Source organism: Dermacentor albipictus, chromosome 1, assembly GCF_038994185.2.
Source record: "Dermacentor albipictus isolate Rhodes 1998 colony chromosome 1, USDA_Dalb.pri_finalv2, whole genome shotgun sequence".
In the NCBI taxonomy this organism is placed as follows: Eukaryota; Metazoa; Arthropoda; class Arachnida; order Ixodida; family Ixodidae; genus Dermacentor; species Dermacentor albipictus.
Window position 1 is genome coordinate 345,746,724 of NC_091821.1, and position 18,295 is coordinate 345,765,018.

Genomic DNA, 18,295 nt, shown 5'->3' on the forward strand with positions numbered 1-18,295 from the left:
TCACAGTGTTTCACCCAACTCCCGCATGCATCCTGTCGACCCTAGCTTGCGACTTCGCCTGCAACCTAGACTCTCCCGTCGCGAAACGATCTTCACTGTGCCGCCCGTGGTTAGGCGTAGCGCTTATGAACGCCTATTTATTTATTCCTAACAAGAATGGCCGACAATGCTGAGTGGAATTGTTTTTTGCGGGTGTGATGCGGCAATAGGGCAGCTTCCCTGCCGCTGTCCGTCCTTCGACGCTCAACAAAGCGCCCTGCCATGTGCACCGCTGGGATTCATGGGAGACCCCTCTTGGAGAAAAATATCCTTGGCCCAGGCATTTGTTTCATGCACAAGGCAACGTAAGCCCAACTGCTCTTCTTGAAGGCGACTGGATGAACGCTTGTGACTATAAGCAATTGTACAAATTCTTCTATAATATTCTATGTTGTACTGTTTATGTTACTCTGTATATTTTTGTGTTGTTTTACTCACTCCTGCAACAGCCCGACAAACCTTACAGAATTGTAAATGAATGAATGAATGAATGAATGAATGAATGAATGAATGAATGAATGAATGAATGAATGAATGAATGAATGAATGAATGAATGAATGAGCAAACGTTCATCTGCCGATGTAATTACACTGACTGCCTCGAGTGAAATATTTGTTTAAGAAACTGACGTTTCGGCCTTGGGCCTGCGTGCTTTCTTACTCTCCCACAAATGGCTTCAAAACTCTTTAAAAAGCACTGCACAATGCAATTCATCGTTAAAGGAAACGCGCCTGCTCGAGGCGAACGGGAAGGCCTCTTCTGGGACATCTGGAAGCACTGGACTTTGCAGCGGACGACTTGCGAGATGCAAGGCTTCTTTTTCTTCTTTTTTTTCTTTACAAAAGCTTGTTTTTCAACAACCAAGGGACAATTTTCTTTGCAGGAATAAGGTTTTAAAGTGATTCCACTACAAGGTCACTATATATTAGGTCCACCTCAAATTGAGTACTTAGCTTGGTACCACACTGTATAAAATAGCAGCCTCCTGGTGAGCTTGCAACACGAAGAGTCCTACCTGAACTCTGGATCCCCCGCCGGATACCTGGGCGATGTAGCCCATGATGTATTTGGCGGCTACCGTCTTGCCCGCACCGCTTTCACCTCTGCGCAAAAGAGCAGAACCCGGCGAAACACATCAACGCTGGGAAACAATAAATAGTTTTATTCAGTTAGCCTCGCTGTTCATAAAGCTTAGCTCAGCTTCCCAGCAAAACACTAGAGGTGTGCACGAGGTCCGGGTGACCTGAAAGCCCCAATCCGACCCGGCCCGCGAGTCGGGCTTTAGGCAGCCCAACGTCATCGCGACTCGGGCCCTGGCCGGGCCCGGGCTTGAAAATGCAAGCCGTGCACAGATCTGACAATAATACTTGAACACTTGTAAAAGTCTTGAAATTAACGAAGCGTCCAAGATGCCTTGGCCATTTAACAAACGTACATATGTCTAACAAAAGAACAACTTGCGCGTAACAACAGCAGGTTTTCGGTCACGTTATTGAAACAGATCTATCTATCTATCTATCTATCTATCTATCTATCTATCTATCTATCTATCTATCTATCTATCTATCTATCTATCTATCTATCTATCTATCTATCTATCTATCTATCTATCTATCTATCTATCTATCTATCTATCTATATATATATATATATATATATATATATATATATATATATATATATATATATATATATATATATATATATATATATATAGAGTAGAGAGAGAGAGAGAGAAAAACAAAGAGACAGACAGAGCAAATTTTCTGGAATGCCTAGCTCCAGAATAATGACACTGGAACTGCGACGGACAACTAATTTTTAAGACGCACCTAAGTAATTAGATCGCCCTAAACATAAACACAATACGTAAAAAAAAAAACCATACGCATACGCTTAAAAACCAAACCTTACTTAATGTACGCTTATTACAGCCATTTGAAAGCAAGTAGTCGAAGGCCTTGATGCAGAGGAACAATAAGTATACAAGAACTGTCCCTGCACATGAATGTTTGCTTCCGGATGAGCAACTGTAATTAAGCATGTGCATTTCCAGATTGTGGCATCCTAAGCGGTCCTTGTTATAACTCTCTTAACCAGTTCTCATTCAGCGACAAAGATAACCTGAAGTGAACTTGAACCAAAGTGCTGGCTGAAAGCAGAACGCGCGCCTGCGTTCCTATCACAACCAACCCCGAAGGTAGAAAACTACCGTCTCGGCAAAGGTCTGGTCTTTGTTGTTATATTCACGCCTTTTAATAACTCTCTTAACCAGTTCTCATTCAAGGACAAAGATAACGTGAAGTGAACTTGAACCGAAGTGCCGGATGAAAGCAGAACGCACGCCTGCGTTCCTGTCACAACCCACTCTGAAGGAAGAAGACTAAAGACTCGGCAAAGGTCTGGTTAGTGCAACAAACTTCGGCCGTCACCAACAAACCACGCACCCCTCTTACAACATCTTCCACGCCAGCCCACGACGAGGCACACGGGGCCCTTCATTGCGTATGCCCCGCTGGAGGTGCGCTATAAACAAAATTTGCGCCTCATCTAGAAGGAGCGTGCGTCAAGTTCCGCGTACATCAAACACGTCTCAACCGGTTTTACGCCAAGTCACCAATATTTAATGGCTAGACCGGAAGGCAGGCAGGCAGCCATGCGGGGCACCTTTTGTTGTCTTCTTAACGGGCTCCCTTCCGAGCGCCCTTTTTAAAGCAAAGCATCTAGGGAACAGGATACGACTATCGAAGCTCCAGCCGTAAACTTTATCGCTCTTCCAAGCTAGCTGCGCAGCCAAGGCGTCCGCGAAAATCGAAGGGACGCGCATAAGGGGCAACAACGGTCGATAAACAAGTAAGCAAGTACGCAAGGAAGAAGAAGATCGAATAAGCTAGAAGAAGAAGAAGAGGACAGGTCTCAAAAGTCGCGGGTCATTCTTTCTTTAAGCCCTCTAAGTCTCTCAGAGTTAGTTAGTTTAGGAAGAAAGAAGAAATAAAATTCGGTAGCGAAGAAAGCGCTAAACGCAGCGAACAAAGGGCAGAAATGGCGTAAGACAAATTAGTGGACGCCACGGGGGACCCTATACCGAGCTCGTGCGTGATTTACTGAACGAAGTCGATGCTTGTCTCGGGGCGCATTAATACATCTGCCTGCAATGCTCGCCGCCGCGTTTACCCGCATTTCCAGCCGAGCCTGGGTCAATATACAAATTGTTTTCTAGGTTTGCCTAGATTTTGTTTGTTGTGATATCGTCAGGCTGCATCAACAAATAAGGGAGTCGGGAAACCAAAGAGTAAAATAAAAAGACATTAGGTCGGATATAGCGCGGATATGCACGGTCGATATAGGTGCACATTAGTCACCGCTTCCTCCCATTCTTTACCCTCATCTCCTACGCAGTTCCCGCGGCTCATTTAGTTGCACATACAAAGCTAATAGCGACGAACACGAATGGCTGGAAACAGCGTTGATTGAAATTAACGCGCTGAAGCAAAGAGAACCAGAAGAATTAATATTACAAAATGCGCTTTCTTTTTCTTTTCGTCTTTTACGTTTAATGATTTATTGAATTAATGTTGTTTATTCCATCGCATCGTAATTTAGTACAGCTTGAGGCAGTCTGTCTGCTCGGGCATCATTCAATGGGTGACCTATGTGTAAAATACATACTTTGTAAGGTAAGTAATGCCGAATAATGAGTTGAAAATCAGACCTAGTATCTGCCCACGTTCCAACATGCGGGGTTTATGTTAGCATGTAAGAAGTAGGCGGAGCTTAAAGTAAAAAAAAAAGTATTATACTGTAAAATAATGCACACCACCAGTGTATATCATTGATCTTAGTACAATATGAGTTTGTGAAGTTCTGACGTTTCTTCCTCTTTTATGCTACATTTCTTTTTTTTTTTGGTCGCTGCTACACGACAAGGGGTATCCGTCATAACGCAAGGTGACTTCCTTCCTTTATCATCATTCATTGAACCCAACAAACGTACAAATAAATAATTAACAAAGCGAGAAACAGAAAGAGAGAGAGAGATGAGAGACACAAAGAGCAGATTTATGTACCAACAGTTGCAGCTTCTCACCGAAGTAACCTAACGGGAGTTAGGCGTGACCTTGACAGACTAATAGTGTAAGGAGGTTCCATATAGGAAGAACAGCACGTTGGTTCAAGAGAGGTGAGGGGAAGGACAAAAGTTCCGCTCGACGTTAGGAGCGAGCTTAGGGAAATATCAAAGCTCGAAGTAACACGAAAGAGAGAGAAAGAGAGAAAAGAGAAGTAGCACTTGCTGTTGGGCTAGTTCATGCATGCCAAATAATAATGAATTGAGCGCCAAAATCACCGTTACAGGCAGGGGAGGGGTCCTGTTCTTATGTCTTTCCCTCTCTGTCATAGTTTTCGTTTGCGCGAAACTCATTATTATTTAGAAAAGAGAAGAATTTCGAGTGCTTCGAGAGGAGTTGCTGCGAACGGCAGCTGCGTCGAGTGAAAGTATGTGGGCGGGGACAAAAGGGCGCCGAGATACCGCGAGAGTGATGAAACGCTGATGCGAGGTGACAGAAATAACAAAGAAAGAGAAAAGCGAGACGGGCCTTTCGTATCAAGACAAAGGCACGCACTTACGCCGAGAGAACAGTTCAGAGGCGGCTTCGCCAAAGTTTACCCGCGCGGTTGCGACAATGCTGACGCAAGCGCAACGCTCGCGTGCTCCTGAGCGTGCGCGAGAGAAAAGACGCGCGCACCCGCAAACGTTTTGTTAGGGTTCGCGAGTGCGGTAACAGGGCCGCTCTCGTCCGCTTTTTTGAGAAGAATTGGGCGCGTCATTGACGGTGCTTTTAACGAGAAAAGGGCCAGCAGAAAGGGAAAGAAGGCGAAAGCGATTCCTGTACAGTCGGTCATAATTTTTTTAATGCGATTAGCATTGTTTGTGTAGTTCAAACACTTTTCTTTCTGCCTGTATCAATCTGTCTAACCACTTTCACCGCGCTTTTATCAGTCGCGCAACTTTCGCGGTGCGACTGATGAAAGTGAGAACCAGGTCGCTTCTACATAAAAGTTTTACACCTGAAATAGGCGCTTACGCAGTCGCGTCGTAGTTAATTCGAAGTCACGGTTACTGAACCCCAAGTCACAGTGGCAGCGGCGCAAAGCTCCATGGATGTGGTTTCGAAGCATTGTTTAGTGAAGCTTTGTTTGCAGCGCCCGAAGGTGTGGACGCTGTGGCGTGTGGGTCTATTAATTCTATTAGCAGTTTCAGCCTACTTTCCCCGTGCATACTGCCAACAAAGGTGTCTTCAGTAAATACGGCATAACTACGTGGCTTTAACGCTAAACGCATTAACGTCCGAAGTCATCGTGAGATCAGTTCCGTTGGGATTTCTTAATGCGCTAGTATTAGGAGTGTTCAAGTGAACAAAGAAAGTGACAAGTGAAAGAAGATGATAACAAAAAGGATTTCAATGCAGCCAAGAATACGTTCAAGTGCCGATGCTCAAATGTACGACGCGAACTGAGTCAAGGAATGCGGCTCGTCTCCGTGGCAAGCAAAACGCAATCAGCTTTGGCCCGAACGAGTAACGGTTCGTCTTTGGCGACATTGGTGGGGCAAACAGCTAGGGCGAGTACAACTTCGGGCTGGCTAGTTTAAGGGGTTAACACGCACGCCGGCTCACACGGGCAACCGGCAAGTTGCCGCGTTTATCGCCGATGAGGGAACGCGAGAGCGATTTTGGGGACACCGTGCGCTCGCGTTTAGTCGGACTAGTTGGAGGTGCTCGGTCGCTCCGCTCGGGCAGCTTATCGCGGCGAAACAACGCGCGCCGTCGCCTTCCCACTCCACCAGATTGGGTCGCCATTGTTCCTCGCAGACGACACCGAGCTGGAGACAAAAGCGTAGCTGCGGTGCTTCGATCGTTTCACAGCGCGCGCGAGCCGGTCGGCGATTCATTGAAACTGGTCCTCGAATATGCAGATGCTTCTCTCGACAGATGAGGGGGTGGGGGGGGGGGGGGGTTCACTCTCGTAACTTTTCTTAAGAGAACTGAACCATTCGAAGCCGTTGAGGCGCCCGCAGATCACTGAGGCGATCGACGTGGTAACGAGAATAAAGCGCGGACGGTACCTGCGTAAGATAAGTTTCGTGAATACAGGCACTGAAGCGTCGATGAATGGTCGAGACACCTGCAAACAAGAGGCCGAATTTGCGTGCCCTCTGTTTCGCTTGCTACTAGTCTATCTACTCACACTTCCTAGCTGATAGTCATTATTCCGTTGTTAAAAGTTTATACATGCACGCTTGCCTTATTGACAGCTATTATATGTATCGTCGACTAACTTCTCTAAGGCGTCAAAACGCACCTTGAAAAGTAGCTTCTCCACGGTAGGGAGCTTAGTGCGGAAAAGCCCCCTTATGTAGTACCTTTTACATTACGATGTTGGACGCGTGAGTCGAGAACTTGGTTTAGAGTCCCACTCCCATTTTCTACTCTTTACTCTGCGACTGTCAACTGCGAGCGGCGAGTGCGGAGTACGCATGCAAATTAAACTACGTGCTTTTCCGTCGCAAATTATTAGCCCATCTGCTGACGTCACTGAAGCGACGCGCACCGGATGCCCACAATATATAGCCGCTCCATATGCCTTAAGTGATGCTGAATTCTCAAGCATTTGAACAAAAACAGAAATGTAAAATTGCAGCATGAGGAAAGATACGGGCATGCAATAAAATTTTACCTTCCCGACCAAGCCAGAATAGGGTCGGCTGAGAGTGCAATCTCTTCGCGACTCCCTTAAACAGGAAGAACGGTCACGCCCGTGGGAAAACGAGCGACGCGGCTGGGTATTTAGCAAATGAGGCATTGGCAGGTGGTAATGCAAGAAATATGGAAGCGTTTATGCGCGCTTATAAGAGTACACGTTACCATTACAGGACTAAAACTCGGAGTGAGTGAGAGAATGAGTGAGTGAGTGAGTGAGTGAGTGAGTGAGTGAGTGAGTGAGTGAGTGAGTGAGTGAGTGAGTGAGTGAGTGAGTGAGTGAGTGAAAAATATTTAAATAAAGTAAATTTAGTCTTTTTTATTCTGTTCAAAATCGGTAGCTGTGGAGAGGTTGAGGTAGATAGTACATCGGCTAAGGCATTTTTTCTATGTTATACAGAAAAAAAAAAGAATAACAATAATACCTAAGGTATTAAATAAATAAGTAATAAAAATATTGAAAATGATCTTACTAATGGCAACAATGCCAGAACAGAGAGTTTATTCGACATCTAACGTCTGTGCTCGCCGCTGCCCAAATGCTCTATCAGACATTGTAGTCTTTACGTGTTGGTGCAAGGCTCCTCCACTGCCTAAGGTGGATGGTAGGCGTAAACAGACTGCTCAGTTCAAGTTCAGTCCACAGTACGGAGTACAGGTGCATCACTTCGTGCATAATTGCACAGGATGAGTTATCGGCTTATCGCAAACGCTTATCTAATACTGTACATACTGAAAAGTATTTTGAGAAAACGTTCGCTTTTTGCTGCAGATTATTCGCTGACCATGGTACAAGTTCTTCAACATGGGTCGAACCTGGACCTTCACAGTTCTAACACTGGCGATATCTCTTGCGCCGTGAGGATATCGAGTGTGCATACCCGCGTGCTCCAAGAAGACTTAGTGATTCGCGATGGAGCGTGCCGTGCATTTGGTCATGCCATTTGGTCAACGCTGATGGCAAAAGCTTAATCAAGTAACAAAAAAAATAGCGATGCGATAAATAGTCCGCACTTAAAGTATGGCAAGCGAAGCGGACACAGATGCAAACCGGCTCCAAAGCGAGGACAGAAGTCCGTGGAAAAGATACCGGGAGGCGCATCGAAGGCTACCTGAAAGATCAGTCAATGACATACACAGACGAACGGGAGGTTATCGAAGTCATTGGAAAGAAGCGTTACGGAACGAAGTACAAAGTTTCGAGAGGCTATAGCCTGTCGATTTTATCATGCGGTTTTAGTGTGAAGAAGCCGAGAATCTTTTTATGTCCGTACAATCTATGTGCAGCGTAGCAGTCTCACGTAAGTGCAAAGAGGTAGTGCCCAGAGAAAGTAGCGCTGACGAATGGTGGCTCACACTTCCCAGCTGATAGTCATTATTTTGTCGTTAAATGTTTCTGCATGCACGCCTGCGTTATTGACAGCTATTATATGTATCGTCGACGAACTTCTCTACTGCGTCAAAACGCACCTCGAAAAGTAGCTTCTCCACAGTAAGGGCTTAGTGTGGAGAAGCCCTCTTCTGTAGTCCCCTTAGCATTACGATGTTTGGCGCATGGGTCGAGAACTTGGTTTCGAGTCTCCTTCCCATTTTCTACTCTTTGCGACAGTCAACTGCGAGTGACGAGTGCGGTGTACGCATGCAAATTAAACCACGTGCTTTTCTGGTTCATTATGGTTCATCTCTGTCATGACTCGGAGATGAACATTCGTGCCTATCACCGGTCTATGGCGGAAAACAGCACGACGACGCAAGTCCAAACGTATAATTGACAAACACAGCCCCCGTGTGTGTCTATTCCGTCTTTGTTTTTGCGAATTTCGCACTGCCTTCCGCCACGAATCGGTACCGACTCGTCCGGATGCCAGCCCTCATACCGCCTGTCTGGCGAGTTGCGTGCACTTGCACTCTCAGTTCGCCCAGCACTTTTCGGTTTACTCTCGAGGCCTATTATGAAGAGACAGCTCGAACCGAGCGAACACTGAGGGCGACCCATTTACAATGGCGACGCGGCCTTACCGAAGTGCGCGGCGCCAAACACGAATAGACGACGGCAGCTCGTTACTAGGCCCCATTCTGCGAACAGAACGACCGGTCTCGCGTAGCAAAAAAACCCGAAACGCGTCTTCTTTTTCTTTTTTTGCAGATAGCAGTTGAAGAAGCCCTACCCTTTCTACTCTCCACCATCCTTCCGGGATCTCCAATTCGCATGTGAGGGGCGCCGATCACGAATGCGGAAAGAAATTGAAGGGCGAAGAGTTCGGTCAGAGCGGTTCTTATCGACAAACAGCTGTAGTTTGCTTAACAGGAGCGAGACGGCGGTGGGTGGGTCGTGAAAAAAAAAAAAAAAGAACGCAGCGTCAGAGAGCTTGTCTTACGAACAAACGCCAGTGCGTGCGCGCGCGCGCGAGAGAGAGACTCGGGATGCATGAACACTATAGAGACGCGGAAGACGCTTGCAGTACTTGCATTTCTGCGAAGACGCAGAAATGCAAGTACGGCACAAAAAGAGCCAGACAGTTTCAGAGAAGACGGCAGTTTCGTGTTTCAAAGACGCGCGCGCGCTTGTGTGTATACTGACGCATTCGAACTGTGTTTGTTTTGCCGGGAGCAATCTCATCTGAACACTGCTCTCTTGATAGTATAAGCGCGCTAGAATGGAGCGTTCGCAACGATCGCTCCTTCGAATGATTTCGTCCCCCTGATGCTGCTGCTGCTGCCGAAGTAGATAGCTCTTTATCATTAGGGGGGGGGGGGGCATCCTTCTTCAAGCAATAAACTGCATGCGTCGAGAAGCCCGGAATTTGTCTTTTACGAGGCGAGAGAACGCGGCTCTTTTCTTCCGCGCTTTATTTAAACGGCACCTGTGCGGAGCGCTAGGTGAGTATGCTGCCGCGCATAGCTCATTTAATAAAGAAGGGGTTCGGAGAAAGAAAGCTCCCCGTTTCATTTCCGGAAGGACACCTCGGGACGTCGCAGTTGTGGTATAATTTTTTTCGTCGAGAGCGATATTTCATTAAAGCTTGAAATTCGAGTGATTGCTTTATGCAACAGAAATTTTCTCTCATGTCGCGTGAATTTATCTACTTAAACATATTTTTGAAAACGCAGACCCATTGAGCTGCGAACACTTCTTAAGTTACCGACCGACCGACCGACCGACCGACCGACCGACCGACCGACCGACCGACCGACCGACCGACCGACCGACCGACCGACCGACCGACCGACCGACCGACCGACCGACGGACGGACGGACGGACGGACGACAAGAGTATCATAGCGCTCTTGAAAGCCTCGTAGCACAATAAGTTTTCATCAACGATAAGTTCCCATCTACGGATGTGAATTCCTGCAGGTGTTCCAGGCATATTAACTAATAATAATAATAATAATAATAATAATAATAATAATAATAATAATAAAGAAAGAAAGAAGGAGAAACGGCACATGATGGATAAATCGCCAACAATGACAGAAGGGTCTCAGCCCCCCCTCCCCCCCCACACACACATACACACACTTCCCCACCCATTAATTTTGTTTCCTCGCCACATTCCCAAACGAATCTCCTTTTTGTCTGTTTACAGCGTGCATTGCCCAGGTCTTTCTTTCTTTCTTTCTTTCTTTCTTTCTTTCTTTCTTTCTTTCTTTCTTTCTTTCTTTCTTTCTTTCTTTCTTTCTTTCTTTCTTTCCAGATACAGTGGACCACGATCTAGTTCAAGCGGAGTGGCTACTATAAATAACAGAAATGCGAGTAGTATACAAGAAATAGAAAAAAAAATGAAGACGAAGCCATACCACATCACTAAAACATAACGCAAAGTAATTGCAACGCAGAAATAATAATAATAAAAAGAAAGCATGCTGTTATTCTCCCGCTGTGAATAGTGTAGGCTCTTTTCCATCGTAGTTGCACTCGCGGGCTGGCATGCCGGCTTCCGATCGCGCCGGTCAGAGTTGGCACGTGACTCGAAAGCTTTGCGAACCGCGTCGCGACCCCGGCGGCCTGTCCGAGGGCGAGGATCACGGCAGCTGCGCCAACACTACCGCCAAAGTCACGGTCATTCGTTAAACGCGCTGCGTAAAGTAACGGCTGCGTTTCGCGCCATGAAAAGTCGATAAAAAAGGAACCGAACGAGCGAATGTCCCCAGGCGTCGGGACTCGCTAAATATAGGTGCTTCCACCAAGCAAAGAAAATGGACAAACGTAACGGGAGAGAGAGAGAAAAAAAAATAACAAGGAAAGACTACGCCACACATTGTGATCGAGTGAGCACGAAGGAGTCATATTTCGCGGACGCGTTGCTTAACGCCACACCTATGTGTGTGCACGCCCCGAAAGTACAGCAACACGTAGACTAAAATGAAAAAGAAGTATGCTACAGGGAGGCTCAGAGATCACGTCAAACAATATGGAGAGCCTCGTCACTGGCAGTGAAAGGCAGAGGACCAAATAGTATTTTGTTGGCTCCACATAACTTTTGTCCGCTTTCCTGTCTAGAGGATAGGCACCGCCCTGTGTGCCCTCGCCGCTTTTTCTTTTCTTTTCGCGCAAGCAGTTGCTGGCGCACACTGCAGGTGAGTGCAAAGCGAGGTCAACACCACTGTTACCATAAACGAGTCTTCTTTTTCTTTTTTTTTGTCTTCATCGCTTCTTTCCATCAGCGAAGCCATTGTTCGCACTTTTCTTTGAAATTTATGTTGCAGTTACTTATTTTTTGTGTGCGTGTGTGTGTTTGTGTGCTCCGATAAACAATGGAACGATGAGGCGAACAGCTTGGGTCGCGCGTAAAAGGGTAGAGCTTTCCCTAAACAGCCGGCCGTTCCTCAACGCACCGTGACACACAACGGACGCCTTAAGGCGAGAGGAGAGACGACGCTATTGGGAGGCAAACAGCGCCCACAGCTGGACGGCGATAAAAGTGAGAAAGAAAAAAAATGTCGCCTTACAAGTTTTAGCGTGCCGAGCAGCAAAACTACGTAGGCGTTCTTGCAGTGGATATGAGCGACAACGCCGAGCGTGGATACATGGCTCTCTCTCTCTCTCTCTCTCGACACTTATCTTTCTCCCTCCGCCTGTGCTGTTCATAGCACTGAGCACGGTTGTGGATTCCGTAAGCGTGCTCAAATAAAGTGCGCTCCATGCCACGATGTCAAAATTTAAGACAGCGCCAGGAAATTGGACGCGATAGTGAGACACACACGATGTGCTTTTTCAACTTTTCTGTCTGACAGCGGCACGAAACTGGCCTGAACGATACACTGAAAGCAGCACTAGTGGTGCGGGTTTGCGTGTGCTTTGCGAGTATGGTGCGCTTTGCATGCGTTATTCCGTGCGGCATCGCTCCTATCTGGAATAGGCTGCTAGAGAGCGACCAGGCAAATTTCTTTAGCTTTCCCAGAAGTTCGTCACACCCGTTCTTTCGAACCAATACATAATCGTAAAAAAAAAAAGTAGCAGCTAGAGCGGCTGACGGTAATTGACGGCTGCGATGTAACAGACTATCCGAGTTCCAGTTGCGTTTTTTTTTCTGTGCCAGCGCCAATCTTACGCAATCCGCTCACTAAATTTACGTGCAAGTTTGGATGACTGATAGCCAATTCCGTATTATGCTATCCAATTATAAAGTTCAAGTGCAAGATTGGCTGACATTTATATTTGCTAGGAGTTGTGTGGGACTCTCGCAATATGGGCAAGCAGACGCAGCCGCTCGATCTTCACATAACATTGCCGATTGCGTTGCTATCCCACTGTCAAGAACAGACGCAGCGAGAAAGCTCCGTGCGCTTGCCCGCGAGCTTACCTTGGCTCAATAGAATTCGGCAGGCTTTTAAAACAGGCACCTTTGTTCCCAGGATGCTGATCCGAAGCTACGCCTTCCACATGGCTTACCACCGACGGGTGGTGTAACTCTCATCTGTCGCCTATGGCTTGGAGTAGCTTTCACCAATGCGTACTCTTACGTCATCGGAATGGCCATATGTCCAGATTGTGAAGTTTGCGGGTGCAAAGAGACGATAGACGGCACCTTCTGTGTGATTGTCGTCGTTCCAGTGCACAAAGACAAGTCCTCAGCACCACGCTCTACAGGACCGACAACCGTTCCCTTACGGAAGGCAAGATTTTTGGACCCTGGTTCCAGCCGACATGGGCACGAACTGCTTTAAAAGAGTGTGTTTTTTAAAAGAGAGCATGGCTCACTGAAAAAATACAGTATGTGCAAACTGATGCTTTCCTTTTTTTTCTAATCTTCACTTGTTTTCTTATCTTGTCTGCCCCTTCCGCACCACCTGTTGTTTTCCTTGTTTTTTTTTTTTACTTGCAATGTGATGTGGTAAGTTCAGCAAATAAGTATGCTGTGCTTCCTGAGCATATGCCCATGATGACACTACTTGTGTGTTTGTGACTGCTGTCATAGTGTGTGCAGTGTATTTTTTTTCTTGCTTTCTCATTCTTTTTTTTCCGAGTAGAGTTCGTGACTTTGCAATATACGCCCATATATAGACACCCCTTTCCTATAACTGATAGATGTGCGCGCAAACAACAGCAACATGCGAATAACGCTATATATGGTGAAACGAAGGTGAAGGCGGCGGAAGGAAGATGAAACATCATTGGGAAGGCTTGGTAGCTGGAGGATCCCTTTCGAAAGCTTGGAGGTGAAACGAAGGTGAAGGCGACGGAAGGAAGATGAAACATCATAGGGAAGGCTTGGTAGCTGGAGGATCCCTTTCGAAAGCTTGGAGAACAAAGCGTGCTTTATGATCAACAATGCCAGCAATTTCCCGTCGCCGCCATTCCAAAGACCATAAAAAGATACAAGAACAAAGAACGCGGGAGCCTACTGAATTATAGAATAAAATGAACCAATAGGGACAGCAGATATAGCTTTCCGGCGAAAACTAAAACATATCTCTTCAGACGTTCGTGAACAAAACGTACATGGAATGGAAATGAAATAAAGAAAGAAAGAGAGGGAGAGAGAGCAGAAGATAAATAAGAGCTAGGAAAGAAAGTGCGGAACTTTAAGGTAGCAAAAAAAAAGGAAGGTAACTACAATAAAGGAAAGAGTTTTCCGTGATTGAAACAGACTGGACGTGTTTGCAGCGGGCGCACCGGTGAGCTATGCCCTCGCTTCCAGCGAGATTGCATCGTGGCTTCTTCTTCTTCGCAAGAGCTGGGCTCCTTTTCTCTCCGCTTGCCGCCGTGGTCTCTGGGGTCGCGAGTTTACGAAAGTTGTGCGCACCTTGGTTCTGCGAGCAATGAACAGTTCGGTCAGTAGCGCAGTGTTATCAATAATTCCTGGCCACGGGTAGAAGGATCAATCATTAACAGTAAAGGCCAAGTGCACCCGCCCCCTCCCCAATCTCACCAGGAAAGCTAAAGCCGGCGCATTATTTCTTTTCATTTTCAACCTATTTTCACGTTGTAACGCAAGAAGAGAAAGTGCACCAAAGGAGCGGCCCTGACGCACCTTCTTTCTTCGTTGTCACGCTATTGTTGTGCGGTTGCTGTAGTTGCGAAAGAGAGTGGGCTATGGACGAAACACTGAAAGACATTTGTCGCAGGTACCCTCTTCGAGACCGGTAATCTTTCTTTTCTGTTTGCGTGGAACCGTCCAAACTACGCTGTGTGGGCTATAAATGCAAGAAATGAAGAAAGTGCGATCACTGGAACAGCGCAAAGCAGGGGCTGCGACAAAGGCCTGACGTTCTCGGGCGAAGAGCAATCTTGCAAGGTGAAAAAATGGGAATTACAGCTCGCGCGAAAGAAGGAAGCATCTCCTTCCACTAAAGACGCTATTCCTTTCCGCTGACGCGTAAGATGCTCGTCTGGCAACATTCCTCCCTGTCCCTACACGACGCGGCGAGTTGCCGTATACCTCCGCGTATTGTACGAATAATTTGTCACGCAAAGTTCCTGTTTCGCATAACAATTCGATAACAATTTGTTCTGAGAATGCGCGAACCAATATGTGTACGTAAACATATTAAGCCAACCGAACGAGATTCCGAGAAAATCATAGTGAGAAATAAGGCCCTCTTAATTACCATAGAATTAACTACAGACATAATACGTTCAACTTTGCGATAAATTTCTTATTCTTCCCATCTTCATACCACATCATCCACCGCTCACGTGCCCGTATTATATGCGATTTTTTTCGATAACCCCCACCTCTCTCTCGTTAATTCTTTCCGTACCGCGCCTCTTGGGTATCGTTAGCCCGATAACTATTGTTTGAAACGCCGGTTTCGAGACTTTCCACGCCGCTGACGGACACACTGCGCTATAGGAGGGGAAGGAGGGAAACTATTCTTTTGTTTCCTAAGCAGTTCGCCTGTTTACCCCAGGTGGTGATTTTCAAGCGAGCTCCGAAGTTTTCGCGCTCGTCATAGTAGAAAGCAAAAAGGGCCGCGCGCTATCCGTGACTTGAAACGCCGCTTTCGAGACTTTTCGCGCGGTTCACGGACATTCTGCTCCGTAGGACGTGAAGGAGGAGAACTATATTTTTGTATTCTAAGCAGATCGCTCTTTCCTCACCAGGCGTTAATTCTTTGAACGCACCCCGAACTTCGGCAGTCGTCAAAGCAGAAAGCAAAGATGGCCGCCTCCGGGAGCGGCGCGCACGCTTCGAAAGATCGTCGCAAATCTCGCCAATTCCGCTGCGTTTGTGGCTGACTGCATACATGGATAGAGCAGCAGCGAGTCTGAGGACGCTACCTTTTCGTTGGACTTTGACTCCGAGACCCACGACGACGCAAGCCAGCCCGGAACATGGACGGCTGCAGCTTGGCACGCCAAACTTTAGTGCTTGCACTTAAATTTCTGTAGTGGAATAGCTGTTTAATAAAAAAATTTTGCTTTTCTTTTCGGAGACAGTGCTAATTAGATGGCAGTACATTTCTCATATCTCGTAACTTTTGTATCATTTTTTTTCTTAGTAAATACAAGCGCGTCTTTACAAACCTTGTTCAATTTTATCCCACAATCTTGATTTTGGCAATTTCTGTCTTTATCATGACAAACATCTCGGTAATAAAAATTTTATGCGTGAAAAGTGCATTCATTCTGCCTTTTGTACATAAAATACTGAGTGCAGTGGTTTCTTCAGAAAAAGATATCTGGGGTACCCTACAAGAAACACCTATTTTCCCCATGGTAGGAAAAGAATTAAAGCAGCGAACAAAAGCTTACGAGGATGAAAAAAAAAATAAAAGGAAAACGAGCACAGCTCTTGCATAACGGAGCAGTTATATGCAGCTTTCATTCAGGTCGACGTCTCCCTCTCGCCCGCGGCAAACACGCATACGTTGCGTTTCGTGTTCGTCCCACTTGTGGAAACGCACATGGAAGCCGTATACCTCCCGGGACTTTAGCGAGTTTCGAAACAGATTCGACGCACGTCAGAAACCCATCACCGGTTTGTTTCCTTTTTTGCCTTCTTGTCTGGATCACCGCCCACCTGCGTTTCTTTTTCTTCTCGCTCAGTCAGTCCAACAAGCATTGCGCAAAGCTACTTTCTGCACCGAAGGTTTGTTATGACGTTGTTCTCAGTTTTCAATATCTTTTAGTAGCTATATTTTCTTAGAAGAGAAGCACTGCTAACCACGGAGCAAGTGCAATTTCATCACGAAGCTCGCTACGCGCCTTCGTGTGCTCACGACGTGAGACGCCGTGTAAGGGAGATTACAAAACCTTTCCTGCTCTCCGGTGCAGCATATGACGGGCTGTCTTCATATTAAATAACACTAAATCGAATTACAACACAAAGTTTAACTAAAGAAAGACTGAACAGGTCAGCAGGTATTGTTAAATGGGTATGTTATGGGAAAGGCCAAAAGCCCCGCCTGCGACACATGCAGCTGTGAAGAGACGCTCGCACACATTATCTGTGCCTGCCCGCGCTATAGTGTCGAGAGGCGAGTGATGTGCAGAGTGATGGACCAATTGGACAATCGTCCGCTATCATAACTAAAAGGCCAGTGCTCCCAAAGAACATCCGCACAGAAGACCTCTTTCGCGCTGCTCAGATTCCGGCGGTCTACGGTTCTTCACGATAGACTTTAAGAACGCCGCTCCCTGCCGTTCTATAGCGGAGGCGGTTTGTTTGCGCTCGTCATTCTTTCTCTCTATCTCCTCCTTCCTCTTTACTTCTCTTTTTATCTCCCTATTCCTTCCCCCCTGCTGGGTAGGTAACCGGAACTACCTCTGGTTAACCTCCCTGTCTTTCCATGCATCCTTTCTCTCTCTCTCTCTAAATGAACAGGTTGGACTCAACACGCTTCCGGCTACTCCGTTTGACAGGTTACTTCTACGTCGAGTGCAGGCTCGGGCGACACTTTTCGTGCAAGAAAACGACCCAGATACGCAAGAGTACCCCCGATACCCTGTGAGCCGCACCCATAGCTCAGCGGCAATGCGTAACAGAGCGAAATTCGCAATGGACAGGTTTGGCTATTCCGTTTTGTTTGCTCCTGATTAACCCCACTGTGCCAGAAAAGAGTCAGTTTTGATAAAATATTCTACGAGTCCCAACTAATTGCCATGTGTAGGATGGCAATTAGTTGGGACTCCTCCCTGAGTGGAGGGAGCCTAACCGATTCTGCAGGCATTTTTCAATAAACTTACTCTCTCTCTCTCTCTCCCAACTAATTGTACATAGTCCGTCAGCCATCTCAAGTGACCTTCACCTCAGCGTTCACTCGCCTTGCGTAATCCCGTCATGACGCCACGGCATTCGGATTTGCCATTAAACAGATTTGGTTGGCTTTTTAATTATAGTACTATGCCGCGCATGCATGCTTTCACGCCCACGCAGTGCTAAAAGAGCACTACGGGTGTGCGACGCCGCCTCCTCCTAACAAAGTTTCACACGTAAAAAAATATAGGGCACCACCGAATTAGGAGCTCTACACCTAAAGTCACCGCCCCCTACATCTACCGAGAAGACGAAGAACCCTATACGTGCTTCCTTTGCTGCTGCAACGCACCATCGCTAAAATTTTCCGCACACAGGCCGCCTCTTGTACACATCGTATTAGCAGTTAGCCCCCAGTGGAATAGCTAACATCAAGGAATAAAGCAACTGTCCCAAAAGTATCAACGGCTTCTCTCTCTGGCGTGTCCTAAAGTGAATGAGTTAATTCTTTGGAGACGTTCTGCTAGAAACTATATAAAGTTAGTCCATCACCGCGCCCTGTCATTTCGTTAAACTTAGTTCCGAAGTCACTCCAAAGAACGAAAAAAAAAACATTGATATAGCCCATTAAGTACCCGCGGACACATACATGGCTTCACCCCGCTTAGTACCTTTAGGCTGGAGGTACACATGCAATTAACGTTACGTGACACTATGCCTCTTCAACGACAACTCCCACGCGGCTTTGTTTGGCGCCGCCGATCGAAAGCGTGTAGTGATTACCGCCATGTATTGTTTTTCAACATACAGGCGCGACTTTAGGTCTGGTGCAAGTGCGCTTTGCGCAACAA

At 46.7% G+C, this 18,295-nt stretch overlaps 1 protein-coding gene across 3 annotated transcripts in view; it reads right to left on the minus strand.

Annotated features, from left to right (window-relative positions):
- Nucleotides 1–18,295, minus strand: part of LOC135915707 (unconventional myosin-Ie-like) — a 352,538-nt gene that overhangs the window by 108,069 nt on the left and 226,174 nt on the right. For all 3 annotated transcript variants that reach the window (XM_065448929.2, XM_065448861.1, XM_065449014.1), the window contains one exon: nt 1,056–1,143. In XM_065448929.2, the coding sequence (XP_065305001.1) occupies nt 1,056–1,143 (88 nt within the window). The remainder of the gene's footprint in view (nt 1–1,055; nt 1,144–18,295) is intronic.